Raw genomic sequence first — 27956 nt, forward strand, 5'->3', positions numbered from 1 at the left:
CCCTCCTCCTGCGCGGTTTGGCGTGCTGAGCCCGGCCAGCGCTGCTCGTGCTGGGACGCCGGCGGGGACCGGCTCGGCGGCGTCACGGCTCACTAAAGTCCTTGGCGCTGGCATTTTCCACTCTGCCAGGCTCCCCCAGCGCGCTCCCCACACCGCCTGACACCTGGCTCCGGCTGGCCGGCCGGCTCCCTCTGCTCCAAAGGCGCCGCGGCCTCTCTCGTGCACAGGCGGAGGGAGGGAGCCGCGGCAGCGGAGAGCAAAGTCCAGCCCGGGCACCTTGGCCCCATGTGGCCAAGAGGAAGCAAAGCTGCACGCGGCGGGCTGGCATGCACGCCCGACCCTGCCTCCTGCCCGCAGACGGCCACTGTGCGGGGCAGGGAGACGGCCCCGGCGCCTGGGGGGGGCCGTGGAGGGCGTAGGCGTGATGCAGAGCCGTGCAAAATGGCCAAGCCCCAGCGGGTTCTCCCACTGGCGGGGACGAGATGCTCGGCGCGGCCCGTGCAGCAGCCGGGCCGCACGCGAGCTCGTGGGGGCCGCGGAGCTGCGGCGTCACACGGTGCTGCTGCCCCACGAGGCGTGGGAGAGCCTGGGCAGGGAGGGAGCAGACCCCTCGCCGGATCGGGGCCCGCGGCAGGGCGAGCACCCCGCTCACGCAGAGGTGCACGGCTGCAGACTGGACCCAAACCCATGCCGGGAGAGCAAGCAAGCCCGGCCTTCTTGCCGATCTTTTCTGCTGTTTGGAGGAGCAGAACAGAGGTGAAAGCAATGCAATGCCCCGGCCGGCCCGGGAGCGCTGTTTGTGTTGGATTTTCCTGGTTGTGCCGAGTCCTGGCTCCCCCTTCAAAGCCTCTGCTTCAAAGTCGCCCCGCTCTGCACGCTAGCCGGACACGCGCTGCGCGGAGCAGCCAAGGCTCCCCGGGGATCGCTGCCCCGTGGGCCACAGGCTCCAGTGGGGCACTGGCTGGCGGTGCCCCCAGGCTCCTGGTCCCTGCAAAGCCCCCGCGGGACCCTCGGCCGAGGGCAGCTTCAGTTTGGGGGTTGGGGGAGGAAAGAGCTGGCCCACGAGGGACTTGGCACAGTGCAGTGCTCCTGGACGAGCCAGGAACATGTTTGCTGGTGAGACAGAGCCCGGAAACGCCGGGGAACGACCTGCAAAGAGCCCCAGCTTCCTCCGAAGCCAGCGCCGCGGCAGGGCAGCCAGGGAAAGGGGCTCCCTCCCGGCCTTCCCTTCCCTCCCACCCGGCCCCGCGCTGGGCTGGGGGATGCACCGTGTCCGTGCATGGGGCAGGGACGGAGGATTTGCCATCCAGGGGAGTCACGCTGCCCCTCCCGGTGCAGCCTGCCAGCCCTGCTCCTCCCGGGCTCCAAATGCAGTGCCTGGGCCCATCTGCAGTGGCATCAGGCCTGCTTCCTCCCGGATGCCTGGGCCCTGCATTTGGAGAGGGGGTGGTGGTGGCGGCTGTGACTCACGCCCGAGGGACGCAGCAGGGAGGGTGCAGGAGGCCCCGGCGCTCGCGCCGCGCCGGCTCGGCCGCTGGGCTGGAGTGCCACCTCTCGGGAGAGCGGGGACGCAAACACCACGCACGCACGCAGCCTCTGCTTCAAATTTTAATGAAACAAATAAGTTAATAAGTTAATAAAGTGAGGTAACTACCGCTGGCTGGGGGAGGGCTGCGGGGACCAGCCAGCCCCGGGGAGGAGGCCTACGAGTTGCTTGCTGCGCGCGCCTGTGCGGGCAAAGCTGTCGCGTGCACCCTCGCCCCACGGTGCCGCCGTCCCGCCGTGCACCCACGGCACGGCTGCCGGGCCGATGCGCCGCGCGCCCACGGTGCTGCCATCCCGCCGCGCGCCCCCGGCGTGGCTCCCGGGGGCAGGGGAGCAGGGCGCGGTGGGGCGGGGGGGTCCTATGCGGAGATTCGTGCACGAGCAGGTGGGAGGCGGTGAGTGGCTCTGGCAGGGCCCACGCCGGCCGCATGCACAAACGAGGCAAGAAAAACAAGAAGGATGGGCCCCCCCCCCCGAGTTGGCTCCCCCACCAGCCACAGGGGACACTGGAAAGGGGAGGGGGCTGGAAATCCCGCGAGCCCCGGGGGCCCCGGCCACGTGGGAGCAGGAGACAGCCCCAGCCCCGGGCAAACTTTGGCACTACTGTGATCATTGCTCTCCCCAGCCGTGCAGGGAACGGAAACCAGCCCTGGGGACCCCCCCTCCCCGGGGACCCCCCCCTGCAGCAGAGAGGAGCAGGGCAGGGAGGGAGCTGCAGCGGCTCTGCACGCTGCGACCGGCGTGCACGGAGGCGCGGGCGGCCGGGAGCCCCGCGGCGGGAGCCGCCGGGGGCGGGCGCTCCCCGAGCACCGCTTTCCCCATCGCCCGCAGCCGCATCCCCCCGGCTTGCGCCGCGCTGGCGCCCGGCCCCGGCACGGCTCGGCAGCTGCGTCCCCGGAGCAGCTGGGCTCGGCTGCGCACCGCGGAAGCGGCGGGGCCACGAGGGAGAAACGCAGCCCTGCGTGCTGGCGGGGGAGATGCTTATTGCCTATGTTCCCGCGGGCTGCTCTTCCCGGGGGTGTTGCATATTCAGACGTTGTTGCATATACATATACATATATATATCTCTCTCCTATATATATATTGCCTTGGGAGCATGCACGGGCAGGCAGAAGGCTCTGCTGTGCTTCTAGAGGTACAGAGCTGCAGCCCTGCGAGCAGGGCAAGAGGAAACCCAGGCAGAGGAGCGCAAGGGGGGACAGGCCCCCCCCCCAATCCCCCCACTCAGGGCAGGCCCCGGCCACCGCCACGGCCGGGAGCTACACAGATAAAACCACATTCATTCGGGTCGCAACGCCCCTGCTCAGCACCGGCAACCGAAGGGCGATGCAGCCTTGCATAGCAGACGGCGGCCCCCGGCTCGGCGCCCGGAGGGCCGGGGACGGAGGTGGGGCTCGGTGCATTTGAAGCCCCGGCCGGGGGCTCTCCTCCCCCCGGGAAGGGCAGGGGTGTTGCAGGAGCATGGTGCATGTGCAGAGCGGAGTCTGGGGGCTCCCGCCCCATGCCCAGAGCAGGCGCCCGGCTGCAGCCGCGCTTGGCACCCGCGCGGCTCCCGGGCGGGCGACGCGGGCAGTTTGCCCATGAAGGAAGACGCATTTCAAGTAAAACTGGGGGGGCCCCCGCGGAGGAGGCCGGATGACACCGCCGCCGCTCCGCGGCCCCTCGGCTCGGCTCCGCTGGCCCGCGGCGGCCGCAGCGCCCTGCCCCGCCGCCTCCCCGCTCAGTCCATGTTGGCGCTGGCCGACCTGGAGATGCTCAGGGTCTGGGCAGAGACGGAGATGTCCTCGTGGTCCACGGGGCTGTGGTAGTCGGAGGTGATGTCGGGCTCGCAGCGGGGCACCTGCACGGCGGCCAGGCTGAAGGAGTTCGTGGAGCCCTTGCGGAGGCACTGGGAGTAGAGGCCGAGCAGCAAGTCCAGTTTGTGCTCGATGGACTGCACCTGCACGGGCGGCGGGGTGAGCGGGGCGGGCGCCCAGCGCCGCGGGGCACCCACCACGGCCCCGTGCTGGCCACGGCCCCCCTGCAGGCTGCCCGGGCTCCTCCCTGCTCCTCCTCCAAAGGGGAGGCGAGAACGCAGCAGCCCCAAGGCCCCCGGGCGCCCCACACGGCGTGGGGCCGCGTGGCCGCTCCTCACCTGCCGCTCCACCTTCACCACCCGGCCCATCATGCTGAGCTCGTCCACCAGCTCCGGCTCCAGCACCGGCTTCTCCACCTTCTCCCGGGTCTTCTTGTCCGTGGCGAGGACCCCCCTGCCCACGATCTGGTCCACCCTGGCGTGGGGACAAGGGACGTGACCCTTGTCAGTCTTGACCGACTGGAGGTCGTGGGGATGGGGCACCACGGGCACGGCTAGCTGCAGGGGGGACCCCTGGGACCCAGAAAGCCTGGCCCCAGCTGGAGGGGCAGCTCACCGTGTCTGCAGGCTCTTGATCCTGCCCAGCATGTCCAGGTGGCCGGCCGAGTACTGCTCGATGACGTCCTTGACATCGTAGGGCCGCAAGGTCTCCTTGAACTTCCTCTTGGCCACCAGGAACTTCAGGATCCTGTGGGACATCCAGGATAGCTGGAGGAGCTATCCCCACCTTGGAGCATCCCTGCTCCTCTCCCCCAGCTCAACCACCTCCGTGGCCCAGGTGAACACATCTGCTCATCTCCGAGCGCGAAGGGAGCTCCGGGCCAGGCGGTGGAGGGCTGGCCTCCAGGGAGGGCTGGAGGACCACAGGCAAGGAGCTGAGGGACGTGGGATGCGAGAGCCGCACCTCACAGCGCGGATGAGGGTCTTCGCCGCCGGCATGACATCCTCGGCGGTCAGGTCGCACTGGGAGCTCTTCTCCTCCCCGCTGTCCTCGGGCGGGCAGTCGGCTGCGGGCACGAGAGCGGGCGCTGGGTTGGGGGGACACTGGACGCTGCCACCGCAGCCCGGCACGCAGGGACGCTGCTCCCGGCAAGGCAGCGTGGCCGGCTGAGCCCCGGCGTCCTCGGCCCACCGCTCCCCGGGACTCACCCTCCGCCGGGAGCCGGGGTTTGAGCCGCAGGGACGCCCGGAAGCGGGTCCGGTCGTTGAAGCTCCAGCTCTTCTGCACCTTGGTGGGGCTGGCGGCCTCGGGGACGTCCTCGGGGCTGGGCGAGCGGCGCAGCGGCGGCCCCAGCTGCTGCCTGCCCCGGCTGCCCTGCCGCGGTGGGTGGGCCAGGCGGATGCGGTCCTTGATGCCCATCTTGCTGCTGCGAGGGAGGAAGGACGGGCAGGGTCGGAGGCAGGCGGGTGCCCCGGGGCAGCCGGGAACACGGGCAGGAGCCATCCCGGCCGGGGGCATGCACGCTGCCTGCCGCGGCATGTGCAAGGGCAGGAGCATCTTTGGGGTTAAACACACATTTTTTTTCTTTTTTCCCAAAAGCAAAGAACAGAGGACAGACGGACAGCGGACAGATAGCTACAGCAGCTGGGAAGGACACACAGCAGAGCCTGGGGCAGCTGGGAGGGAGATCGCACGGGCAGCGCTGGCCCCCGCTCCGCTGGGATGGAGCATCCCGGGGTGCCCCCCAGCCCCCCATCCTCCTCCTGCGGGATGGGGCCGAGCAGGCCCCCCCATCCTCCTCCTCCTGCAGGATGGGGCCGAGCAGCCCCCCCTGGCCCCCCCATCCTCCTCCTCCTGCGGGATGGGGCCGAGCAGACCCCCTCGGCCCCCCCATCCTCCTCCTCCTGCGGGATGGGGCCGAGCAGCCTCACCCGGCCCCCCCATCCTCCTCCTCCTGCGGGATGGGGCCGAGCAGCCCCCCTCGGCCCCCCCATCCTCCTCCTCCTGCGGGATGGGGCCGAGCAGACCCCCTCGGCCCCCCCCATACTCCTCCTCCTGCGGGATGGGGCCAAGCAGCCCCCCTCGGCCCCCCCATCCTCCTCCTCCTGTGGGATGGGGCCGAGCAGCCTCACCCGGCCCCCCCCCATCCTCCTCCTCCTGCGGGATGGGGCTGAGCAGCCTCACCCGGCCCCCCCCCATCCTCCTCCTCCTGCGGGATGGGGCCGGGCCCCCCATCCTCCTCCTCCTGTGGGATGGGGCCGAGCAGCCCTTCTCCAGCGCTCCCAGGTGCTCTGCTCCGGGACCAGCCCCTCCGCTGTGCGTGGCCACAGCATCGTGCACGCTTTACCCAGGGCCTGTGCGGATGCAGCGGCCGGCGCGGCCCGTCGCCACGGTGGGCCCGGGCCCCCTGGCCCCCCCCCCAGAGCAAGCCTGCACCGCGGAGGACTCGCGGCGAAGCGCCGGGGAAGGAGCAGTCGGCCGAAGCCACCGGAGCGCCGGCGGCGACCGTGCCGGGACGCACCGCTGCGGCGGGGACCCCCGCGTCTCTGTGCCCCGCGAGGGACGCGGCGGGGACGCAGCGGGGGGCCCTGGGGCCCAGCGGGCTGGCAGCGAAGGCAGCAGGAAAGCAGGGCGTTTGGGGAGCTTCCTCGAGTTCTCCGGCCAGGAGCCGAGGGGCAGCACGGCGGGGGCCGCGGGGCTCCGGTTTCCGGCACGTCGGTCTGCCGAGGAGCGGGCCGCCGAGCCCGGCGCCCTGCAGACCCCGCCGGCCGCGGGCACCGAGGGGGCGAGCTGGCCCCCGGCCCACGCCAGGGCGCCGAGAGCGCGGCACGTCGTGGCGCCCGCCGCGGCCCGGGCGCAGGCGGCTCCGCGGGGCGGCCCGGCAGCGAGGGAGGGATGCAGCGCCGAGCACCGCGCACGCCGCGTCCCGGCCACCCGCGCCGCGGCGGGGCGGGGGGGGGGGGGGGGGGGCTCTGCGCAGGTCCCACGGGAAGGCGGACCCGTCCGCGGAGCCCCGCGCCGGCTGCGCGCCGGGGAGCGTTACCTGAGCCGTAAGCACTTGTGGGGCTGCGCGTCCTCCTCCTTGCGGCTGCCGGGCGCGGGGAGAGGTGGGGCGGCCGGGGAGGGAGGCGAGCGGGGCGGGGGAGGAGAGAGAGAAGATGGCAATGTTATGAGAGGAGGTGCTGGGGCGCGGGGGCCGAGCCTCGGTGCCCGCGGCCGGCGGGCACGGTCCCTCTCGCCCTCTCGCAGCCCCGCGCCGCGGCCGGGCCGCCGGACCGGGCCAGCTCGCGGCAGCGCAGGAGGGAAGGAGCCGCCCCGGGCTCGTGCTCCCCTCGGCGCCGGGCGACCCTCCGGCGCGGTCCGCAAGGCGCCACCCCGGCAGCCCTCGCTGAGACGCCTCTCCGCTGCCGCAGGGGAAACTGAGGCACGAGGGCGCAGAGGAGCCGAGCTCCCTCTCCCTGCCAAGCCCCGGGCGCACACTGGGTCTCCTGGGTGCTCTTCACCAGGAGCAGGGCCGGAGTAGCGCCCACAAGCCGATGCCACCAGCAGATCTGCAGCACAACACGGAGGTGCTGAAGCCTCTCGTCTCCTCTCCGTGGGATTGGGGCTGGCTCGGCCTCGCCGCAGCTCCGTGCCCGGCACCTTGCCGCGGTGCTCCCAGGCGTGGGCGCTGGAAACCCACTTCTGACCACGGGAAACACCTTCCCGGACGGGCTTCTCCACGCCGCCTCCTCTCCAGGGCCCCGCTGTCGGCTGGACGCCGACCATCATTTCTCCTTCTTCAGGGCATCGCCCCACTGGGATTAGTGCAGGGAAGAATTCCCACCGGGATCGCCCCGGACCAGGCGCCGCACACACCAGCAGGATGAGCCGTAGGGTTTTCCAGCCGCAGCACCCAGCCGTGGGCAAGGCAGGGGCTGGGGCGCTCCTCGCTGCGCTCTGCCGCACGGACGCACGGGCCCCAGCCGCCCCCAAGCCTCCAGCGTGGCCAGCGCACGTTCGTTTGCAGCCTCGTGCACACTCAGGTTCCCTCGCACGCTCGCCTCTGCCAAACGCCCCGGAGCCGCAGCTACGCCAGAAGCAGATCGAGGCGGAGCTGAACCTCTCCAAGAGGCTTCCCGAAGTCACGGACGGTCCGGAGCCTTGGGGAGGGAGCCCGGGTGCTGCGTCCCGGTTTCGGTGGGCGCGAGCACGCCGGAGCCTGCGCCTTCCGCAGCCGCAGCCCGGGAGCGCTGCCTGCCTGCGCCGTGCCGCGGGCCGGCTTCAGGGAGCGGCCCCGGGGCCGCGCCGTGCGGCCTCCCCGCCCCGAGAGCCGGCAGCAGGACGCAGAGCAGCGGGGATGCGGCGGGGCCGGGCGCACGGACACGCGCGAGCACAGCAGGGACACCGCGGTGCCGGGCGGGCTGCACCCTACCTGTCCCCGGCCCAAGCGGCGGGGCTGACGCTTTTCTGGCCAGAGGTGAGGGACGGATAAGGCGGTGGGGCTCCGTCAGGCCATTTTTTCACCTCTGAATTCCTAATTCCTCCGTTGCGGATTCGGTGCAAATGCTCAAAGATTAGGACCAGCTCTCTGAGGTTGGGGTCAAATAAAAACATGGAGAAATTAAACCTTCCAAAGCAAATAAGATGAGCAAACCAAGGCTGAGCAGAGCCGGGTCCTCCTCTGTGCAGATCAAAGCAAAAAAAAAATGGCAAAATAAGAAACAGAAACAGAACAAATTTCAAAAGACAGTTTCTTAACAGCTCCGAGCAGCGCGTGCAGGTCCAGCGAGGCAGGTCCCGGGCTGGGCCGGCCGCACGCACCTCCCTGCGGGATGCCTCAGCCCTCATCACACCGCCCCGGCAGCCTCTTGCTGCTTTCCCACCTCTCCCTCTCGGGTGACCCGCAGGGACCGCGCGCCGGAGGCTGCGTCCAGCCCGGGCGACGGCGCTCAGCGGAGCCCGACGCTGCCGGAGGCTCGGGGCGTCGCGGCACGGGGCTGCGAGCTGGGTCCCGGCCGCGTGCCGCTTTGGGAAAGTCGCCCAGTGCAGCCTTAGGAGCGACCAGGCAGGGCTGGCTCTGCCGGGATCGCTCCGGCTTCGGGCAGGCAGGACGTACTGCTCCGGCCGCGCGGAGCCGGCGGGGCGCAGCGGGACCCGGCACCGAGCCGGTGGCAGAGCAAGGACAGACCGGCAACCCCGGGGCGCCTGGCACGGCCCCATCCTCCCTCGCGCCGGGCGGAGGGAGCGCGGATCCCGGCAGGAATCACGCCTGGCCCTATCCCAGCTCCCTGCTGCGAGAGCCCGGTGGGCTGAGGGGCCGGGCGGCTGCTGCGTGGCAGGATGCACCTCCGTGCCCCCGCTGCTGGGAAGCAGAGGGGCTTGTATCCCGTGCTGTTAAGAAACCTGTCCTTTGAGGGGGGAGAAAAAAAAGTTTAAAACAAAACAATAACTTTTGTCATTGCAACGAAAAAAACAGTGGCAGATTGCAAAGGTGAAGGCAGGGGGCTCGCGCATCGGGGCGGGCAGCAACCGCAGCGCGGGCTGCGGTGAGCTCAGCGCCGCCGCGGCGTCCAGAAACGCGTCGGAGGTCCTCGATTCACCACAGCAGCGATTCCCGGCAGGTTCGGGCCAGAGAGCGCTCCAGGGACCCGGCGCTCCCGCCGGACCCCGTCCGCCCTCCCTCCGCCCTCACGCCGGGCGCCTCCGGGGGCGGAGGGAGGCTGCAGGTGGGAGATGGGACGGATGGGCTCAGTGGTCTGGGGGGATGACGATGATGATGATGATGGAGGAGGAGGAAGTCAGGCGTTTAGGCAGCCGCCACGCTGGGGCTCTGGTGTCCCGGGCCGTGCAGACCCGAGCCCGGAGGCGGGCTGAGGAAGGCCGGCAGTGCTCCTCATCCTCGAGCCCCCTGCTCTCAGCCGGGGCTCTGCGGCCCGTGCCGGGTGCCGCGCCGTGCCGTGCCATGCCGCACCGTGCCTACCTGAAGGAGGGCAGCAGGCTGTCGTAGTAGCACCACGTGGCCGTCAGGTACGCCCGGCCGGCGTCCGTCGAGTACAGGCGCCAGGCAGCCTGGGCGAGGGCGAGACCCCCGGCGTGAGCCCGGCCCCCTCCGGCCCCGGGAGCCGCGCGGAGCCGCAGGCACGGGGCGGGGGGGCGCCGGCCCAGCGGTACCTGGATGAGATTCGCCGCCGGCGTCCGTCGCTTCTCAAAGTGCTTCTGCCGATGCTGCTCCTGCACTTTGAGGGCGAAGCCGGAGCCCAGGATGCCCTGGGGACGGAGGGGTCGGGGTCTGCGGGCGGACGGGCCAGGGCACCCTGCCGCCCCAGGGTGGGGGGGGGTGTTTTTCGCCCTTCCCGGCGGCAGCGCCCGCAGCCCCGTGCCCGCGCCGCACTCACGGCAGGCAGCGCGAAGAAGGAGATGCCGAGGAGGGCGAAGCCGGCCGCCAGCATCCGGCCCAGCCACGTCTGCGGCGTCTTGTCCCCGTAGCCGATGGTGGTGAGGGTGATCTGCGGGGGGGGGAGCGAGCAGGGGGGTGCCTGGAGGGACCCCCCACACCCCACCCCGCCAGCCCCAGCCCACCCTCGTGGGTCCCCCGGGGGGCCACGGCGGCCCCACGTACCGTGCCCCACCACAGGGAATCGGCGTAGGTGGCGAACTGCGCGTTGGCGTCCTTCTCGGCCAGGTAGACGAGGAAGGAGGCGAAGATGAGGACGAGGAAGCCGATGTACCAGGCCGTGATGAGCTCCTGCCGGGGCGGAGGGGGCCGGGGGGTGAGGGCGGCGGCGCCGGCGGCCCCCCGGCCCCGCGCCGGCCCCCCGCCAGCCCCCACCTTGCTGTGAGCGTAGACGACGGAGCCCAGGAGCTTCCAGGTGCCGCCGCGGCGGTCCATGCGCACCATGCGCAGGATCTGCAGGAAGCGCATGCTGCGCAGCGCCGACGTGGCGAAGATGTTGCCCTGGGTGCCGGCGGCGATGACGGCCACCGAGGCGATGAAGACGATGAAATCTGCGGCGGGGGGAGGAGGGGACCGTGTGATGAGCTCTGCCCCGCGCTCAGCCCCGGTGGCCGCTCCGCACCCGGCGCCCCCGGGAGCCCTGGCAGCCGGGGCCCAGCGGAGTGGGAGCCCCCAAGGCCATGGGGAGCCCGCGCCCCCCGGCCCCGCGGTACCTATAACGCAGAAGGGTTTCCTGGCAAAGCGGAAACGGCCCCTCCAGCCGCGGTAGCGGCAGCAGCAGCCGGCCGCCCAGATGCGGACGATGTACTCCATGCCGAACACCACGATCATGACGAACTCCTGCCGGGATCGGGATTTGGGGGAGGGGGGAGAGACGGGACAGCGGGAGGGCTGAGCGGGGCGGGCAGGGGCGGCGGGGCGGCGCGGGGCCCGCGGGCAGGGCGGCCGGCGCTGGCGGGGGGCGGCGAGGGCACAGAGCAGAGCGTGGCGCTGCGGAGGGCGCGCGGGCACGGGCCGCCGGCGCAGCCCGGCCCTCCTACCTGTGCCAAGCTCAAATATAGCTGGGTCCTTTTCCTCCTCCGTCAGCATTGTCCTCCTGCCTCTCGCGCAAACAAGCCCCCGTTCTGCTTACTCGCGGGAAAGTCACAAGGACCTTCCCAAATTAGTCTCCATCACTCGGGAGAACTCCAGCGTCAGCCGTTTCTGACAGTTTGGGGGAAAGTTGCCTTTTTTAGGCCCTCCCGCCCTGCCTTTTCCAGCGGGCTGGGCCTCTGCACGCCGCCGAGGTCCGGCGGCGGCGGCGACGGGCACCCGGCGCAGCCCGGCGCGAGGACCGGGCAGAGCGGAGCGGCGAGGCCACCGGGCACGCTTCGCCCCGCAGCGCCCGACACGCCAGCGTCCCCGACGGCAATAACCGTGCGCAGATGAAGCGCCGAGGGAGAGGCGGGAGGGCGTTAGACGGGGTTTGCTGATCTTGCTCAGCTCTGCCAGGGCCCTGCGTGGGGAGCGCGAGCCCAAGCAACAGGAGAGCCGAACCCGGGCGCGATCGCTAGGAGCATCCCTAGGCCGCGCGGGCCGGGTCCGACACCGGCTGACGCCACCCGAGCCCGCGAGCCGGGGCTGCGCGCCGCAGCTTACCAGGATGAACAGGCACTGGTTGGCCAGTTTCTGGTGCTCCTGGATGGTGGAGAAGACGGAGAGCACCAGGCAGCTGAAGACGAGGAGGAATCTGCAAGGAGAGCAGCCAGCGTGGGTGCGCGGGGCCAGGCGGAGACGTTCCCAGCCGAGGCCGAGCCACCGGGACACGGTTTGCCCCTAGATGGTGGCATGGAGCAGTTCGGGAGCCCCTGAGCCGCGCTGCGGCCGCCCTCGCGGAGGCACCCCGGGCCCCCGGCCAGACCCCTCCGCTCGCCCGCGCGTCCCTATGGGGCACATCCCGCCGCTTCGCCCCCCCGGGACGGGACCTCTCCCCAGCCTCGGGGGTGGCACCCCGAGCTCCCGGGCGCCAAGGCACCCGCACTGCGGTTGAACGGCCAGGCAAGAGCGCCGCCGAGCAGCGGGCGTCGGGCGGCAGGACCTGCTCCCGTGCGCCCACCGGCCTCCCAGCCTGGCCCCTCGCTCCCCACCCAGAGAAAACTCAACTCGGAGCCGGGCTGGGCCTTTGAATATTTAATATGCAGGAAAACACTGCAGGGTCCCTCAGGGGAGCGCAGCGGGCACGGGGCAGCCCCTGCGCGCTGCGTTAGTGTGGGGGCACAGCCCCGCAGCGTGCACGGAGAGGGGCTGGGCGCGGAGGTGCTGCTCCTACTGCATCCCCATCCTGACGCCCGGGAGCGTGGACAGCCGCCTCCGACGCCGCTCCCACTGCTGGCACCCAGGGTATCGCCCTCGGGGCAAAGGTCTCCGGAGAAGGGGCTTTTCCGCCCGCAGCCTCTTCCCAGGTGGAGCAACCGCTAATTAAAGCCAGCACAGGCAGGGCTGCTGCTGGCCAAGGGGGCCTGGAACCGCTCCCGGCACCGCTGCATCCCGCGGGGACACGGGGCCGCTCAGGGACAGCCTGGATCAGGCCGGACCCCAGGGACGAGTTAACAGGGAGCTGCTCCGAGGCCACCTGTCCTGGAGCAGCGGATTAAGCCAAAAGGGGCTTTGGCCCATTTAAAATAAGAAGGGGGGGGGGGGGAGAAATAGATTCGGGAGCTGAAGTAAATGAAACTCTCCAAAAATACATTTTTTCCCCTGATCCAGCGAATCTAAATATGGAAAGCGGAGGGCTTGTGCCACTGGCCCACGTGACGGCGTGCAAAGGGCCATCGCTCGGCGGGAGCCGGCTTGCGTAACGGCGCAGGGGGGTCCGGGGAGCCGAGCCGGAGCGGCCGAGCCTGCCACGGGCAGCACCGGGGCCGCGGCGCGGCCGAGGCGGCTGGAGCCGAGCACCCCGTCCCCGCGCCAGCGGGTGCCCGTCCCGCAGCATCCTCCCAGCGCGGGGAAAGCCCGCGGGGCCAGGAAACGGCGCTAAAGATAGCGCGGGGGGCTCGGCTTGGCCCCGGCGGTCGACGCCGGCTCGGCACCGCTTCCTCGTCTCTTTTTGCTGCTGACTCGAGGCTTTCGAGCCGAGCCGGCTGCAGCGAGAGGCTGCGGGGTTGGAAATCGGAGCCGCTGGGTCGCTCCCGCGCGGGGGAGCCGGCTCCACGGCCGCCTCGGCAGCCCCCAGCCCCGGGCCAGGCACTGAGCCGGGGCGCGCAGGTCCCCTTCCCCGAAAGCATGCCAGGAGAAATTGGAGCCGGGGATAGTGATGGCGGAGAAAGGCGAGGAAACGGGAGACGGGCTGGATGCAGAGTGAGGGGATGGGACGGGCCGGAGCAACGAGCCCCGTGCGCGGAGCCCCAGTGCCGCGGCCCCGGGGGGCCACGCGCGCCCCGGTTTCAGCAGCCGGGCAAGCGGAGGCCCGAGGGAGGGCCCCCCGCGCCGCGGCCTCCAGCGCCGAGGCGCTCCCCCTCTGCGAGGCCGAAGGCTGCAGCCACTTTCTTCTCCCGCTGAATTATTAATGAAGGCCCTTTCCTTCCGCACAGCACTTCTGTGCCGTTAACTCCTTTGGGCGCAGCGGTGCCCGCGCTCGGGCCGGGAGCACGGCAGAGCCCCGGGGGGGGCAGTCGGAGCGGGTCCGCCGGCCACGCCGGGTCGGCTCGAGACGCCGAACGAGATTCGGGCCAGCGGGCAACGACGGAGCCTGTCTGCTTTGTGCACCATCAGCAATAAAGATTATACAGTGAGGATTTAGCAGGCAATTACGTGGGCAGCGAAGCACAAAGCAGAAGAGAATGCAGAAATCTCTCAGCGTGCTAAGATTTGTGCTTGTGCCCAGCCCGGGCAGCGGGGCGGCGCGAGGGACAGGAGCCCGGCACGCCGCGGGGCCGGGGCAGGAGCCGTCCCGCCCGGCCGGAGCAGGGTGCCGCTCGGCACCCGTGCCACCACGGGCACCACGGGGCTGCGGCAGAGGGGACGCGGCTCGAGGGTCGGCTGCTCCCCGAGAGCCCCCGCGCACCCCGAGGCAACCGAGCCGTGCAGAGCGCGGCCCCCGCCTCCGCCCCGGGATTTGGCGGAGGATGCCGGCGGCTGGGCTGGGAAAGAAACTTTCTGGGAACGCATCACCTGCTAGGAATTAACTTCTAAAGCCCGGGCAAACACGGCCGGACCGGCTCCCGGGAGCAGCTAAGCCGCTTAGGGAAGGGGCCCGACGCTGGCAGGGGTGGAGGCACCAGCCCGCTCAGCGCCCAGGCGCTGCCCCCAGCCCTGTGCAGGCAGCACCGAGGCCCCCCGGGGCGCACGAGCCCCCGAGGGCTCCGGCAGGATGCTCCGCTCTTCGGCCTCCCTGTCCCTCGCACCTCAGCCCCCCCATGCACCAAGCATCCTCTGCAGCTGTGTAAACAGCGCGCCTTGTAAATCCACCGTCCCTCGCGCCGGCAGCCTTTCAGGAGAGCCGGAGAGGGAGGCCCGTCCGCTCGGGAGGATATAAATAACTGGTGGCGTAGCAGCCCTGTTTGCGCCCGGTAACCATGGCAGGGGCAGCTGCCCTGCGCGCCCGGCTCCGCGCCGCGCTCCCGCTGCGTGGGCACCGGCACGGCCCCACGCCGAGGGGTGGCTGGGGCTCATTGCAGCGAGTGGGGGCAAGCGGGTGCGGGGCTCCCTGCAGCGAGCGGGGGCAAGCGGGCGCGGGGCTCCCTGCAGCGAGCGGGGACGAGCGGGCGTGGGGCTCGCCGCAGCGAGTGGGGGCAAGTGGGCGCGGGGCTCGCCGCAGCGAGTGGGGACGAGCGGGCGCGGGGCTCCCTGCAGCGAGTGGGGGCAAGCGGGTGCGGGGCTCGCTGCATCGCCCGCGCGGGGCCCTGCTCCTGGCGCACGCCGGGTCTGGCGGAGCGGAGGGCTCCGGGCACCGTTCCGGAGGAAGCTGCTCTCGTTACTCTCCGTTTCGCGGAGAAGCAGAAAAGCACGACGCGTTTACCCGCAGTCACCCGGGAGGTCGGTAACGGAAGCCAGGAGCCCGGCCGCGGCGCTTGGCCAGCCGGGCCGTTGCCCCCGCGCCCCGCAACGCTCTCGGGGGGCCGCTGGCTCTGCACCGCTGCAGCGTAAGCCTGGGCTCGCTCCGGCGACAGCCACAGACTCAGGCACCCGCGGACAGCGCTCGGGGCCCCGCCGAGGCCGGTGTCATCCCCGGCATCCCCGTGGGGCTGAGCCGCCTCCGCGCTCCCGGCAGCCCAGCGGACCCAAGGCGGAGGGCCGGGCGCGCAGCGGGTGCTCGCTCGGGCGAGCCGGAGCCGCGCGCGCAGCCCCGAGCCCCAGCATCGCCCGCCGCTGCCGCCGGCACCCCCGGGCCGGGCTGGGGCCGCGCTGGCCGCGAGCTGCCGGCGCCCTGGCTGGGGGGTGAACGGTCACAAGGCTCCTGCGGGACGGTGCCAAGACGTTCGCGCGGAGCGGCAGAGATAGTTTTGCTCTTGAATCATCTGGCAAGCAGCTGACTTCAAGGTGGGAAAATAATTAAAGAAAAATAAAAAAAAAGGCACATTTTCGGGCTCGCTTCCCCGCACCTGGCAGGTCGTGCGCCCCCGCAAGAGGGATCGGGGCCGTCCCAGCCCTCCGGTGCCACAGGCAATGCCTGCACACGGGGGGCCTTTGGGCAGAGCAGCGGGGCCAGGCTGCCGGTGAGGCAGGCTGAGACCCCCCAAACGCAGCAGAGCCCCCAGGAGCGGAGGCTGGTGCCAGCGCTGGCCCAGCCCCTCCCCTTCCCCTTGCCCCGGGGAATCGCCGCTTCGGGGGATAAACAGCAAAAGCCTCGCGGCAGCGGCCGAGCACCCCGGGATCGGGAACCCGCACGTCGCGCCTGGGTGGGGGAGCTGCCCCGGGAGCATTTTGACCACCCAGGCGCAGTGCTGAGGACGGGGAGCGTTTTCACCCCCCTCCCCTGGACTTTTGCACTTTGCAAAACGCCAGCAGACCGGGGCCCTCCAGGGCGAGGGCCACAGCGGGTTAAAATGAGTTTAAAAGAGGGCTCTTTGCAAGGCAGGCGGCGGACGCCGAGCAGGCGATGCAGCAACCTCCCTGCAGCCCCCCGGGCCCTGGATCGCGGCGCTGCAGCCCCGTTAAACAGCCCTGGGCGGGTTTGCAGAGAACCACGCTCGCGGCAGCGGGCCCAGCCGCGGCACCCGCACGTTCAGTGGTGGTTGGAGCCTCTGCGGGCATTAAGCAGCGGTCTGATCCCCGGCGGCTCGGGGGAAGAGCTTCTGCCGCTGCAGCCGCGGAGGGAGGCCGGGATCGCCTGGCAAGCGCCCACCGGAGCCCCGGGAGAGCCGCCGCTCCACGCGCCCCACGCCGAACACCGCGCCCGGGGCCGGCCACCGCGGCCGCCCTGGGCCCCCTCCCGTCCCCTGCGCCGTGCCGCAGCCCCAGTGGCCTCCGGAGCGCTGGGCATGGAGGAGAGACTTGAGCAGGAGGGTTTGTAACTGCGAACGCGTCGACCTGACAGCAGCCGGGCCCGGGAGCAGCCGGGGCTGCACTGGGCACCGTGCTTGGGGCGGGGGCTGCAGTGCTGTTAGTGCTGCTGCTGGTTCAGTCTTCCCCCGTTTGCTCCAGGTCAAATCGTCCTCTATTAAAACGCCCCTCCGGGAAATGGAAACGTGCTGAGCCGAGTTGCTGGTGCATCCAGCAGTTTCATAACCATCCACACAAGATCCCAGACACTGGTTCCCTCCCGAGCAGCAATACCAGGGGCGAGCGGCTGGGCGGTGCAGGAGGGGGCCGGGGGGCTGCGCGCTCACGGGAAATCACCTCCCCTGGGGCCCTGCTTCGCTCAGCAAGAGCCTGCGCCCAGCTCCTGGCACCAGCGTCCTGCCCGGGACTGGGCAGAGGTGGCTGGAAGCACGAAAGTCTGTGGCGGCCGCGTTGGTAACTGGGAATATCACCGTCCTTCAGGCACTGGAAGAGGCATGAGCTGAGCATGAGGAGAGCCTTCCAGTTCGCTTAAGAGCCAGAGATTTAAAAGGGAAGTTTCTATTTGCTGTCTGGCTCTAAAGCCTTTAGGTTAACGCTCTGGTCGCACTCCCAGATTTTCTCTGTAAGCTCCGAGGTGAGAAACTCATTTAAAGAAGGAAAAGCAGAGCCAGGCACTCACTGCCCGGGCACCGAGACAGGCACTGGGCTGTGCCGGGAGCGTCCCACTTCGGCGCCTGCAGACGCGGGAGCAGGCAGCTGCAGGGACGGCGCCTGCGGCAAAACCATCCCGCGAGGCAGCACGGCCCCGGGCCGGCCTGGAGCAGGCGCTCGGGACGGGATGCTCTTTGGGATCAATTTGCCAGCAGGAAGAGAGGGAGCTCGTGCAATAAACGGCACGGGCTCAGCCGGGTGTTCAGGTGCTCGAGGGAGGGCGGCGCGGCGCTTCTCGGCGGGGATTTCCATTCCAGCGGGTTCCAGCCCCCGGCGGGAGCCGGGCCCGGGGGGCCGCGCGCAGGCTGAGCCGGCGGACGGGCCCTGCGAGCAGCCCTGCCCCGACGTCCACGCCTCGGTCTCCCTGCCGATAAGGGGGGATGGCACCTTCCTCCTTTTTTAAGCCCCATCCTCAGATACTCAGGCACGCAAATCGTTCCTGAGACCTTCAATAAGCAGCACTGCGGCAGCTTCCAAGCTCCCACCTGCCACCTCGGGAGAGAAAAACTTTGAACGAGGCAGAGGACAGCAGTATTTGCAGGGAGACAGCTGCACCGTGCACTGCCTGCGGCGCCTGCCCCATGGGTGTTTGGAGGGTCACCGGCACGACCGACTGCCCTTCCATGCACCTCCTCCGTAAAACTGACTGAGCAAATGAGCAGAGCCGGCTTCGCCCGCCCGCGAGGGACCCGCTTGCTCTGGCGGGCGCAGGCATCAAGAGGAGAAGCGGTGGAAACCCTGCTCGAGCGCACGCGCCCCTCGGCCGGGGGGCAGAAGCGCGGAGGAGCTCTCTCTCAAAGCCCGGCAAGCGCCCACACAATAAAGCCTGATCCTCCCTCCCCTACCAGGAGGTTTCGGCTGCCAGCTTTAATTCCTTGCAGGAAAATCTCTTTCGAGGGCAGCATTTGTAGCATACGTATATATTTTCTAAGCATGCTGCAGTGTTACGAGTGGCCCTGCGGCGCCTCTCTCAGCTCCCCAGGGAGCTCAGGTGCCCTGGCACCGAGTGACAAATTCCGCCTGCCATCGCAATGTGCTAACTCCGGCAAGACCCGCTTTCCTTCCTCCCAACGAGCCGCGGCGCGAACAGCCCGCCGAGGGCCCCGGCCACGCAGGCAGCAGGAGGAGGCGGCAGTTCGGACCCGCTCGCAGAGAGGGGCCAGGCACCGGGCACACGCCGAGCACGCGCTCAGCATCTTTCCTCCCCCCACCTCCTGCCTGCCCCTTCTTTTCTGTCCAGTGCTGCTGCCCACGCTTTGGACGGCTCCTTCCCCTGGCTGGGAGCAGGGGTCCCCAGTCTGGGCAGCCCCCAGCTGCCCCTCCAGCAGCCCCCGAGCCACTGTCTGCTCCCAAACCCGCTGCCCCAGCCGGCTCCGGGCAGGTTAGAGGCTCGCCAGCGCTGCAGTCCAGTCACAGCCCATCGAGTTTAAGGGGCTGAATTTGCTCCTCAGTCGCTAACGAAGTCGGCACATCTCGGCGCTGTCCGACCCCCGGTTGGGCCGCGGCGCTGTTCAGCCAGCCCCGGGCCCCTCGCCCTGGCCCTGCTGGCACAGGGCGCCGACGCCGTCCCGGGTGCCGGCTCTGCAGGAGGGATGGTTCAGAGCTTGGGGTTAAAAGCGGCCGCGACCCAGGAAGGGGCACAGCTCCTGGGGCAGAACAGGGCTACAGCAGCTGCCGGCCAGCTCGTGCCTTGCTGCAAGAAGCCCTGTTTGCCGTGCTGCTCCCATCCCACCCGGGCACAGCTCCTGGGATGCCGGGCAGGGACAGCCTGACACTGCTGTGGGGAGCCAAGGGGACAGGTCCCTCGTCCCATCCAGACCTGCCCTCCAGGCACTGCCGTCCATGCCCGCCTCAGGGGACTCCTGCTTCTGCAGCTCCCCGTGCGCTCGGGGATCCCACAGCCCGCAGGGACACACACCGCTGCCACCCTTACGGGGACCCCGCTCCCCCGAGTGCAGCCCTGCCACCCCGAAGGATTAACTACGGGCAGCACTTTCAGGCAGGAGCGCGCTCATCCCCTCTCCCGCTTGAGGAGGAGGAGGGGAGTTTGCAAGGCAGCCTTCAGCCGGGGCACGCTCTGCGCCGGGGTGCGCAGCGCTCCGCGCACCAGGGCCCCGCCGCGCCAAGAGCCGCCCTGCGCCCGCTCCCCGGTTCGCCGGCTCCCTGCTCGCTCCGAGCATCCCCGCAGCCCCTGGAGCTCGCGGAGGCGCCGCTCAGAGGCGGGACGGGAGGAAAAGGTGCTCGCGTCCCGTGGCTAAATCCCGTGCCAGAAACCGGTGCCCCTGAAAATACCTCCTGCTGGAGAGACGCACAGCGCAGAAGCCCCGCTCCCTCTTCTGTTTTGAAAAATTGCTCTTTTCTTCTTTTTCTGCTGGACCCGAGAAACGCCTTGGCACAGCGCCGCCCGCCCCGCGAGAGCCCCCCCCCCGCCGCGGAAGGGGCGCGGGGCGGCGCGGAGGCTCCCGCCGCTTCGCCCGAAACAACTTCTGGGGCAGAGGCGGCAGGAGGATCCGCGCCCGCGGCCGCTGCCTCCGCGGGCGGGAGGCAAACGGCGCCGGCGCTGCCCGGTGCCGGCTCCGCAGCGGCGCCCGAGCCGCGACGGGGCGGCCGCCACCCCGTCCCGTCCCGTCCCGTCCCGTCCCGGCCGCGTCCCCGTCCGCGTCGCGCAGGCCCCGGTACTCACATGAAGACGTGGTAGACGAAGGCCCAGCCGCGGGGCCGCTCCAGCACGTTGTAGAGGCAGTTCTGGAGGCGGCGGCGGCAGCAGCGCGGCGCCGCGGCGGGGCGGGCGGCGGCGGCGGCCCCGGGGCGCGGCGCCCCCAGCAGCCCGCGGCGGCCGCGCCGGGGGCCCCCGCCGGGCCGGCCCGCGCCCTCGGTGCGCACCGCCGTCAGCGCCGCCGCCCCGGCCATGGCGCGCCGCCGCCGCCGCGCTCAGGGCGCCCCGGCGGCCGCCGCCGCCCGCATGGCCCCGCCGCCCGCGGGGGACGGACGGACGGGACGGGACGGGACGGGACGGGACGGCGGCTCCGCGCCGCTGCCCGCTGTCGCCGGAGCAGCCCGCGCGGCTCCCCGGTGCCACCTGCCTTTAGCCGGCCGCCGCCGCCGCCGGGCCCTCCCCCGCCGGGGCCGGCCCGCCCCGCCGTACCTGGCCCCCGCCCCCGGGGACGCCGCGGGAGGGAAGGGGGGGGACTCCTGCGGGGGGGGGGGGGCGCCGTGCCGCCCTCCCCGGGGAAAAGGGGCGGCCTGGCTCTGCCCCATCGCGGGGGCGGGGGGGAGGAGGGACCCCCTCCCCAAAGAGTCGCTGGTGACCCGCTGCTGCCCACAGCACCAGGCACGGAGCAGCCCCAGAGGGAGCGTCCCGAGCCGCAGGGCACGGAGCACCCTGAGCCCCAGGGCACGGAGCACCCTAGGAGCGAGCATCCCAGGCCAGCCAGCAGCAGGCATCCTGGGCTACCTACCTTGGAAGCGCCAGAGCAGGGGAGCGGTCAGCCTGTGGGGCTGCACCGTCCTGCTGTTCCTCCCCTTTGCTGAGGGTCCAGCAGTTCCTGGAGGTGCACAAGTTTAAAGGGACACCGAATACATACCAAGAGGGACGCTGTCCTCCCCTTCCAGCGCGCAAGCCCCTGCCAGGCCCACGCGGAGCAGGGGCCCTGCAGCAGGCACTGCCCAGCCCGCTGCCACCGGTCACCTGAGCCTCCCTGGACTCAGCGGCTGAGCTTTGAGCTCCAGGTGTGGGCACGATGGGTTTATTCCTCAGCCAACACTCGCAGGTATTTGCTCATCCACCTCAGCTCCCTCCCAGCTCCACGGCCACAACCTCCCACTAACCGATAGGGAAACCGAGGCACGCTACTGGGAATCCCCTTTCCCAGGCAGGCCGAGCGGGTGCAGAAGGTGCCTGGCCCCAGTGGTGACCACGAGCTCTCCACACCTCCACGGAGCCCAGACTTGCCTTGCAGGAGTGCCTCAGGGCCTGTGTTCTTGAAGAGGAGAACAAATTAAAGGCTTAGGTCAGTGAATTATTTAGCATGGTGGTTGGAGCTCCTGGCACCAGTACAGGCCCTAATGAGCACTGGGGTATTTGGTAGGTGCTCTGGAAACGCACACAATAAATACACAAATAACTAACTAAACCTTGATGGATGAATGACATCAGGAGTGCTGCAGTCCTTCACGGCGTGCCCAGGAGAGAGGCTGGGCAGGGAGGGACAGCACAGGCAAAATATTTTCCAGGCAAAGAGCATGGGGCAGATTTGTGCAGCTCCTGATGCAACACAAAGCGAGTGCCTGGAAATATCGAGGCCCAGAGCGGCGCGGGGGACGAGGTGCTCCTGGGAACTGCCACTGAGAATCAATGTGCAAATCCCATTCCCCCGCTGAGGACGCCTCTCCCTGCAGCTGCCGCTCCCAAAACCGCCACGTAAACGCCCCGTGGCAGCGATACAGACACCGAGATACGTATGTCAACGTAGACTGAAATCATGTAAATCATAACCAAATCGCTCCCGGCGTCCTCTCTTCTGCACTCTCCCTTCAGATCCAACTCCTGCGGCTCCTCCCAGGAGCTGTGATCCGAGGGGATGCAACGGCCGAAGCTCCGCTCGGGGCTCCGCTCCCGCGGCACGCGCGGCCGAGCGCGACGCCGTCGCACGGCGCGGGGGCTGCCGGGCGGCGCGAGGCTAGCAGCCCGCTCCCGGGCACCAAGGTCCCCGCCGCGAGAGTTTCTTCCTGCGGAGCAGACGCTCCGGCTGGGGCTGCGCCGCTGAGGCGGGCGCAGCCTGACCTTGGCAGGGCTGCCGCTCCGTTCAGCGCGTTCGCCCCGCTCGCCGGGCTAAGGTTTCACGGGGCGATTGATTAGAGCCTGCAGGCTGCGGAGGGGGCAGAGTTAAGGTGACCCGAAAAGAACTTCAGCTGAGGTGGGCACTTGCTTGAAAGCAGCAGTCTAGGAAGGTTGGGGAGTTGTTTTGTTTATTCCTGCTGCTCCTTTACAGCGAGACTGGGAATACCCAGGCTGATGGCCCGGACTTGCCAGGGAAGCAGTGGGAAGAGCTTCTAAGCAAACGAGAACTGCCAGCTCTTTTAAACAAAGACATCATTTCTCTAAAGTGTTTGTTGGAAATGACGAACCATTAATAAATTAGTGAAGAAAGAGCACTAACGAGCCCCACCAAGGCCTTTCCAAACTTTTTTGCCTTCCTCCCTCATGCAGTTTTGCTTTTGGAAGTCAGACCTGGGACATCCCTGTCCTAACACGGGAACCTTGGCAAGGTTGAAGCCACGGCCGCTCTTGGCTGGGGGGCCTGAGACGCCGGTCCCCAGCGAGGCTGGTCGCTCTCGGGGCCCGCGGGCAGGTTATCTGGGATGCTGAGCAATGCGGAGCGCGGGAACCGGCCGGTGCCAAGCGCCGCGGGGAGGGGGTGCTCCCTCGCGCCGGGGTCCGCTCGGCAGCGGGTGGTGGAAGGGCAGGCTCCAGCGGCGATCGCCCTCCCTTCCCCTGCCCGGATCATGGAAACCTCCATCCGTGCTGGAACAGGAAGGTTTTGCCCTTGGGAAGGAGCCAGGGAGTCTAAATGGATAGAGTACCGACCCGTCCATCAGAACTGGCAGAGGTTTCGGGAAGGTGGCCCCAGCCCCGCGCCGAGTCCTGCAGAGCCTCTTGCATCCTCCGGCTCCACTCGGCCCCCAACAAAACTTTAAAGAGGATTTCCAAGGCCTGGTACCCGGGGAGCGGGGCCGCCTGCATGCTTGGAGCCTGTTGCCCTCTTGGGATTGCAGCTCAAATTCCTGGAACGGATGGGAGGCTGGGATTTGCATCTACAGGATTTCCAGTAAGTTTTGCAGTTGTGGTATGCAGCTGCAAAGCTGCTGCCAGGGGCGGGGGGCCAGGCGGGACCCCGCGAGGCTCCGCAGCCTCTGGGAAGCGGCAGCTCCTCACCCGGATCCGGCACCAGAGCAAAGCCCCAGCCTGGCTCCGCCGAGGAGTCCTGGCACAGAGCCTGGGGCCACATCCCGGAGGGGATGGCGGGCAGCGTGGAAAGGCTGCTCCGGGTCGAGGCTGCGCTCAGCATCGGGAGGGGGCACAGGCTGCAGAGCACCTGCACCTGCCCAGGCCTCGGCCTCGGCCCAGGGCACTTAGCTCCCGGCTTTGGTGCTCGCCCAGGCTCTGACGTACCAAACAGGAGGCTGAGACGCCCCAGCCATGCTTGCAGCTTTTAGCTCCCTCCCGCCTGCCGCCCGGGCCAGTGCGTGAAGCCGACGCGCGGGAACGGGGCCGTCAGGACGCCTCCAGCCCCGGGGACGCGGGCCGGCACCAACGGCCCCAGCGCAAGCCCCTGGCTGCAGTGCTCGCCTCCGCTGACCCCGCAGCTCGGAGCAAAGCCAGGAGCTGGCGCAGGGCTGGGCCCGTCCCAGCCGCGTCCCCGTGGGAGGAGCGGGGACGCTTCCTCCCGCTCTGCCGCAAAGCCGCAGGAGCCGGCTGCGACGGGGAGGCCAGACCGCGACTGCTCTTCAACGAGGACTTGCAATCCCGGTGCGAATGCTCTCAAATCCCTCTCTGCCAAACGCAGGAACAGCAGCTCTGCAACGGGAGCAGCGTTGCACCCCCGCTCTCCGGGCCGCGGCACGCAGCGTCCGCCAGCGCTGGCTGCTGCAAGGCCCCGTCCGACGGCGACCTCGCTGCGCGGAGCGGGGGCTCCGGGGACCGGGCCTCGCCGGGCTGCAGGCGCCGCGCGGTTCCCAGCATCCTTGCCGGGGGTCTGCTGGGCTCTTCCTCAGAGACTTTGTAGGATATAAACCGCTGCAAGTATTAAGTGTTAGGAATGTTGGCAGGATCCGTTCCAGCACGAGGCTCGGGAGGTGCTAAGCTGCCCCGGCGCCTCCCAGCCCCAGAGCCTCGCGAGCCGGCTGCGGGGATCGTTCAGCCCCGCCACGCACGGGCCCCGGCTCCCCGGCACTTACCGCCTGTCGCGGCAGGACCAGCTTCCCGCTGCACTGCCAGCTCTGCTGCAGCCCATTTGCTAGTGGCGGTGGTGAAACATCTCCAGAAGATGCCTGGTTTCACAGGCCTGAGCCCATGAGGATGGTGAGGATTGGGGCTCCCGCAGCCACTCTGCGAGCAACCTGGGAAACGAGCCGGGCACCCGTTTGCATTCGGGCGCATCAGCGATGCTCCGGCCCCTTTGGTTTCCCGGAGGGGTTTTGGTGCAGGCAGCAGGTCCCTCGGCTGCGCCAGGCCGTGGGAAGCGCTCTCGCACGTGGCCGTCCTGCCTGGGGACGGTGCCAGCCCTCCCTCCGGCTCCCGGCGGGGGAAGAGCCGCCTTCGGGCCACTCCGTGGTGCAAAGCCCGCGACCCCGGGGAGGGATTTGTGCTGCCGAGCTCCCCTTCTCCCGCCCTGAGCCACGGCGTCGTCGCAGCGTGGCCGCAGGCGAGCGGCGCGCTGGGCTCCGCGCCCGGGAGGGAGCCCGGCGCCAGGTTCCCTCGCTGCCTTCGCCAGGGCTCCCTGCAACAGGCTGAGCGTGAGAAAGCAGCCCCGGGGCAGGGAAGGGGAGGAGGAGAGGGGCAGAGCGCCGGCCGCCGCCACGCCGGGTTGCCCCTCTCGCGGGGTCTCCGGGCTGTGCCGGCGCCGCCGGAGGGCTCGCCGCGCTGCCGGTCCCCGCGCCGGCCGGGCGACCTTCACGGCCGTCACCGTTTCCTTGGGAGAGGGTGGCCTGACACGCGAAGCTCAAAGGAGGCAGCTGTCAGCAGCAAACGGCGCAGTAAAACGAGAACGCCGGTTCCCCGGCGTCAGCGGCAGCCGCGCGCGCTTGCCCTCGCAGCGTTTGTGCTTAGCTAATCTCCCCCGAGGAGAAAAAGAAACTTAAAACTGATCCTTGGGAAGAAAGCGCCGGCTTCCTAATCAGCTTTCACCCGAGCACGCAGACCCGGCTCCTCCAGGAGCCCCGGCAGCCCCCTCGCCCCACGGTTAAATCCTGAGCTGCGGCAAGGCCGGAGCTCTCCCTGCTAAACACCCGCCGGGAGTCCTTTATTTTCTCCAGCAGGCAAAGCAAAAATAGCCGGGGTTATCCTCTGCCAGCCCCGCTCCCGCCAAGGAAAGAGCACAAACGGTCCCAGCGAGGACCACGGCGCTTTCTCCCTCCCTCCGAGGGGAGGGGAGGCGCCGGTCCCAAGCGCTCCGGGCGCCACCGAGCACGTTGTCCCGCAGCCGAGCGGTGGCACGAGGCGGGATTCCCTCGCAGCGGCCTCCCCTCCGCGGCCAGGGGCTACACCGCCGACCCGGACAGGCCCCCGCTCTGCGAGGGGCCGGCAACGCTCCCCACGCGGGTACTTCCACGAGAAGGCAGGTACACGCGGCAGGCCGCTGCATCCGTGCCGTCCCCCACGGAGCGGTAAAATCAGCCTCTGCTGGTTCCCACCTGTCCCAGGAGTCTCCCGAAGCAGCTAATTCCCAGTTACGCTGAGCGAAGGAGCAGCTACTCATCGGTTCCAAACACAGCGCGGTTCCGGTTAGCCCGCGCATCGCCTCGCGCCCTCGCAAGGCTCGCTTTTCAGCCTCCTTCAGAGGCGCCAGCCCGCCTCCCGCCCCGGCGCCAGCGCCCGCGCCCCGCGGCTGCCGCCGAGCCGGCGAAGGGCGCTGCAGGGGGCCGACGGCCTCCAGCCTGCTCGCACCTCGTCGCGGGCTGCGTTTGCTGAGCAGACGGGTGCCAGCCCGGCCGAGGCGCCCGCGCGAGGTCCCGCATCCTTCCCCGGACGGCGCCGTGGATTCTGAGCTCCCTCATCGTTCCTGGTAGCGTGCATTTCCTTCTGCATTGCTCCGTTCGGTGTCATTTGTCATACTTTCCAGGAAGATCAAATCAACATGCGCGTCCTTATACGGAAGATTTGGCTCTTATTAACGTCTACGGTTTACAGGACCTGTGACAGGCAAAAGATTTTGGCTATCTTCAAACTATCTTTCCTGCTGAAGTCAGCTAGGGCAATTTTCAATAGTGCTCCTTTTGGAGCATAAATGAAGCGTTAACTTCGTTATTAACTAAATATTAACATCATTAGCTTTGGTGTTGAGCGCTGCCTACTACGTAAGTCCTCAGCTCCTGGGTGACGTCAGATTCTGGAGCGCGAGCAGGACACCACGAGCACGCTGAAACGGCCTCCCTGAACCAGCGAGCGAGGGTTTCGCTGCAAACAGCTCTCCCTCCCGGAGCAGCAGCTCGCACCCACACTCTGCCCTTTAAGGCATGTTTTTCACATCCGTATTTAAACTATTTCAAGCAAACCCAACACCGTACACCACTCCGGGTAAAGAGCTTTCCGCAGGAGCCTTCGGAGCAAGGCAGCGGCCTCCCTCGGCAGCCCTGCTCCCCGTGCAGCCGCTGCGCCGCTCTCTCCAACGAGCCAGTTCTCCTGCTCTGCTCCCTGCTGGAAGCGGAGCTCGCCTCGCCAGCGGAGCACACTTTGAAGCAAACCGCTTCTTTTCGCCCCCATCCCGAGCGCTTTGCCAGTGCTCGCTGCGGCGAGCGAGGGCTGCTCCGAGCCAGCCCCCGGCCGGGCCGGCTCGCGGCACGCTCGCTCGAGCGCGATCCAGAAACGCAGCGTGCGAACGCCCCGGTCCCGCTGCCAGCGCCTGACGCAGCGTTGAGGAAAGACAGAGCCACGGTCCGCGCGCCGGCCTAGCGCGGTCCCCTCCGGTAACCGGCCAGCGCCTCCAGCCCCTCCAGCCCGGCACCCCCCAGTCCTCTCGGCCCCTTTCCCAGCCCTGCCCCAGCCCTCCCCGGGAAGCAGCCGCCCCTGGATGCCCTCTCGTGGCCAGTCCCACGAACCGAGCTTTCACACTGTTTTTTTTCCCCCCGTTTCATCTTTTCCATTAAAATACCATGCTCTAGGATAGCCCAGGGCTGCAATCACGCTGATGATCACTCAAAACACCAGGCCAAGCCATGGGGCTGAAATTGTGCAACGTTGCAATACCAGAGAACTAATTTTAAGGAACCTACTGAATTTGATGCATTTTAAAACTGAAAACCTGGCATTTACCAAGCCTGGGAAGTACAGGTAACGCAGCAAGTCCTTTTGCCAGACTGGATTAGCCTTGCCTGATTTTCAGGCCTACTAGTTTGCATCAGTCAAATGCTGAATTGCAATTTTTTCCCCTAGAAGCAGTTACCCCTGCAACTTTCAAGCATTCACTTACTTTGAGATCCACACTTCTCACTTCTGCTTCCTGCACTGCTGGACTGGACACTGCAAGGGAAACCAAACACCACACACGCAGGCTAAGCAACCTGCAACTGGTCTGTTACATGCCAAACACTGGAGCAGCCAGTCTGCCTCACAGCACCAGTGAGCACTGACCATAGTGCTGTTGTTCTTTGTAAAAATACGGCAAACCCGGTAAATTTTGCAAGTGAAAAGTTAACAATTGCCAGTGCTGGCGCTCTTCCTCCCGCTGCTGCGCAGCTCTGCCAAGGCATTGCACAGAGCCACAGGGCCTCTCTGGAACCAAGTGCCAAGTATGTCAAACTGCTTGATGTTGAACACACAGAGGTTGTTAGTCACACACTGTAGTTAGTTACCGTATCCATCTTTTAGTTGAGACGTAGAGCTTGGTCCAACACAGCAGGACTCTTGCAGTATTTTCAATTACAACAGGCCTTCAAACTTGACTCCTTAGCTGGCTCAAACCTGCCCCAAACTCCTCCCTGTTGTTTTGGCTGAGCTGCTGCACAGGACTGGTACGCACAATTTAAGGGCTGTGTAGTGCTGCTGCAGCAGCTGCTGCATGACACCTGTACGGGGATCTCATCAGTGTGGCAGGCAGCAACAGAACTTGCCCCTCCTGTTGTTTCATCTCATGTCCAAAGCCTTCTCTAGATCATCCTTTTAGACTTCTGGCTTGTTTTGCCACTTAGGGCACAGTATTTTTCAGGGACTTGGGATGTTCTTTGCTTGGTAACTTGATACCAGGCACCAGTACTCAAAGAAAGCACACATA

At 68.5% G+C, this 27956-nt stretch overlaps 1 protein-coding gene across 1 annotated transcript; it reads right to left on the reverse strand.

The window, feature by feature from the left end:
* Positions 1–1644: 1644 nt before the first annotated feature.
* KCNQ4 (potassium voltage-gated channel subfamily Q member 4) lies at positions 1645–19878 on the reverse strand. The gene is made up of 15 exons (XM_062594368.1): positions 19652–19878; positions 11416–11506; positions 10491–10617; positions 10153–10328; positions 9943–10068; positions 9719–9829; positions 9495–9590; positions 9304–9392; positions 7756–7911; positions 6385–6429; positions 4550–4767; positions 4305–4407; positions 3957–4088; positions 3680–3815; positions 1645–3484 (listed from the first exon to the last, which is right to left on the reverse strand). The coding sequence occupies exons 1-15, from the start codon at positions 19876–19878 to the stop codon at positions 3266–3268; spliced, it is 2052 nt and encodes a 683-aa protein (XP_062450352.1). The 3' UTR covers positions 1645–3265.
* Positions 19879–27956: the final 8078 nt, after the last annotated feature.

This window comes from Rhea pennata, chromosome 23 (assembly GCF_028389875.1).
Source record: "Rhea pennata isolate bPtePen1 chromosome 23, bPtePen1.pri, whole genome shotgun sequence".
In the NCBI taxonomy this organism is placed as follows: Eukaryota; Metazoa; Chordata; class Aves; order Rheiformes; family Rheidae; genus Rhea; species Rhea pennata.